The sequence below is a fragment of the Galeopterus variegatus genome, unplaced genomic scaffold (assembly GCF_000696425.1).
Source record: "Galeopterus variegatus unplaced genomic scaffold, G_variegatus-3.0.2 Scaffold10960, whole genome shotgun sequence".
Classification (NCBI taxonomy): domain Eukaryota; kingdom Metazoa; phylum Chordata; class Mammalia; order Dermoptera; family Cynocephalidae; genus Galeopterus; species Galeopterus variegatus.
The window spans coordinates 55,998-57,020 of record NW_007737071.1 but is presented as its reverse complement, the minus strand read 5'-3'; the positions used below and the strand labels follow the sequence as shown (position 1 = coordinate 57,020).

General features: G+C 47.4%; 1 protein-coding gene across 1 annotated transcript; it reads left to right on the top strand.

Moving 5' to 3' along the window:
• Window positions 1-428: 428 nt before the first annotated feature.
• On the top strand, window positions 429-1,019 carry LOC103610341 (olfactory receptor 7G2-like; the record flags this gene model as incomplete). Its single annotated transcript, XM_008594525.1, has 1 exon — window positions 429-1,019. A coding segment is annotated over exon 1 (585 nt), but the record flags the coding sequence as incomplete, so codon positions are not given.
• Between the last annotated feature and the right edge of the window lie 4 nt (window positions 1,020-1,023).

Genomic DNA, 1,023 nt, shown 5'->3' with positions numbered 1-1,023 from the left:
AATGGACATTTAGGTTGGTTCCATGTCTTGGCTATTGTAAACAGAGCTGCGATGAACATGGAGTGCAGGTATCCCTTCTACAAGATGATTTCCATTCCTCTGGGTATATACCCAGAACAGGGATTGCTGGATCGTATGGACGATCTATCTGTAGTTGTTTGAGAAACCTCCATACTGTTTTCCATAGTGGTTGTACTAATTTACAGTCCCATCAAGAGTGCAGGAGGGTTCCCTTCTCTCCACACCCTCACCAGCATTTCTTATTCACCATCTTGTTGATCATAGCTGGTCTAACTGGAGTGGGGCGGTATCTCAGTGTGGTTTTAATTTGCATTTCCCTGATGACTAGTGATGTTGAGCATTTTTTCATGTACCTTTTGGCCATTTGTATGTCTTCCTTTGTCACTGATGTTTCAGGTCAGATCATCAGCGACATGGAACCCAGAAACCAAATAGGAGTTTCAGAATTCTTTCTCCGGGGACTGACAGAGGATCCAGAACTGCAGCGCCTCCTCTTCAGCCTGTTCCTGTCCATATATCTGGTCACCATCCTGGGAAACCTGCTCATCATCCTGGCCGTCATCTCTGACACCCATGTCCACCCCCCCATGTACTTCTTCCTCTCCAACTTGTCTTTGGCTGACATCTGCTTAAGCACAACCACAATCCCAAAGATGCTGGTGAACATCCAGACACAGAATCAGAGCATCACTTATACAGGCTGCCTCACCCAGGTCTGCTTTGTCCTGGTTTTTGCAGTTTTGGAAAATTTTCTCCTTGCAGCCATGGCCTATGACCGCTATGTGGCCATTTGTCACCCCTTTAGGTACATGAACATCATGAATCCCCGCCTCTGTGGTCTGCTGATCCTGGTGTCTCTGTTCCTTAGCGTTGTGAACGCCCTGCTCCACACTTTGATGGCACTGCGGCTGGCTTTCTGCACACACCTGGAAATCCCCCACTTTTTCTGTGAACTCGCTCAGGTGTTCAAGCTGGCGTGTTCTGATACCCTCATCAATAACA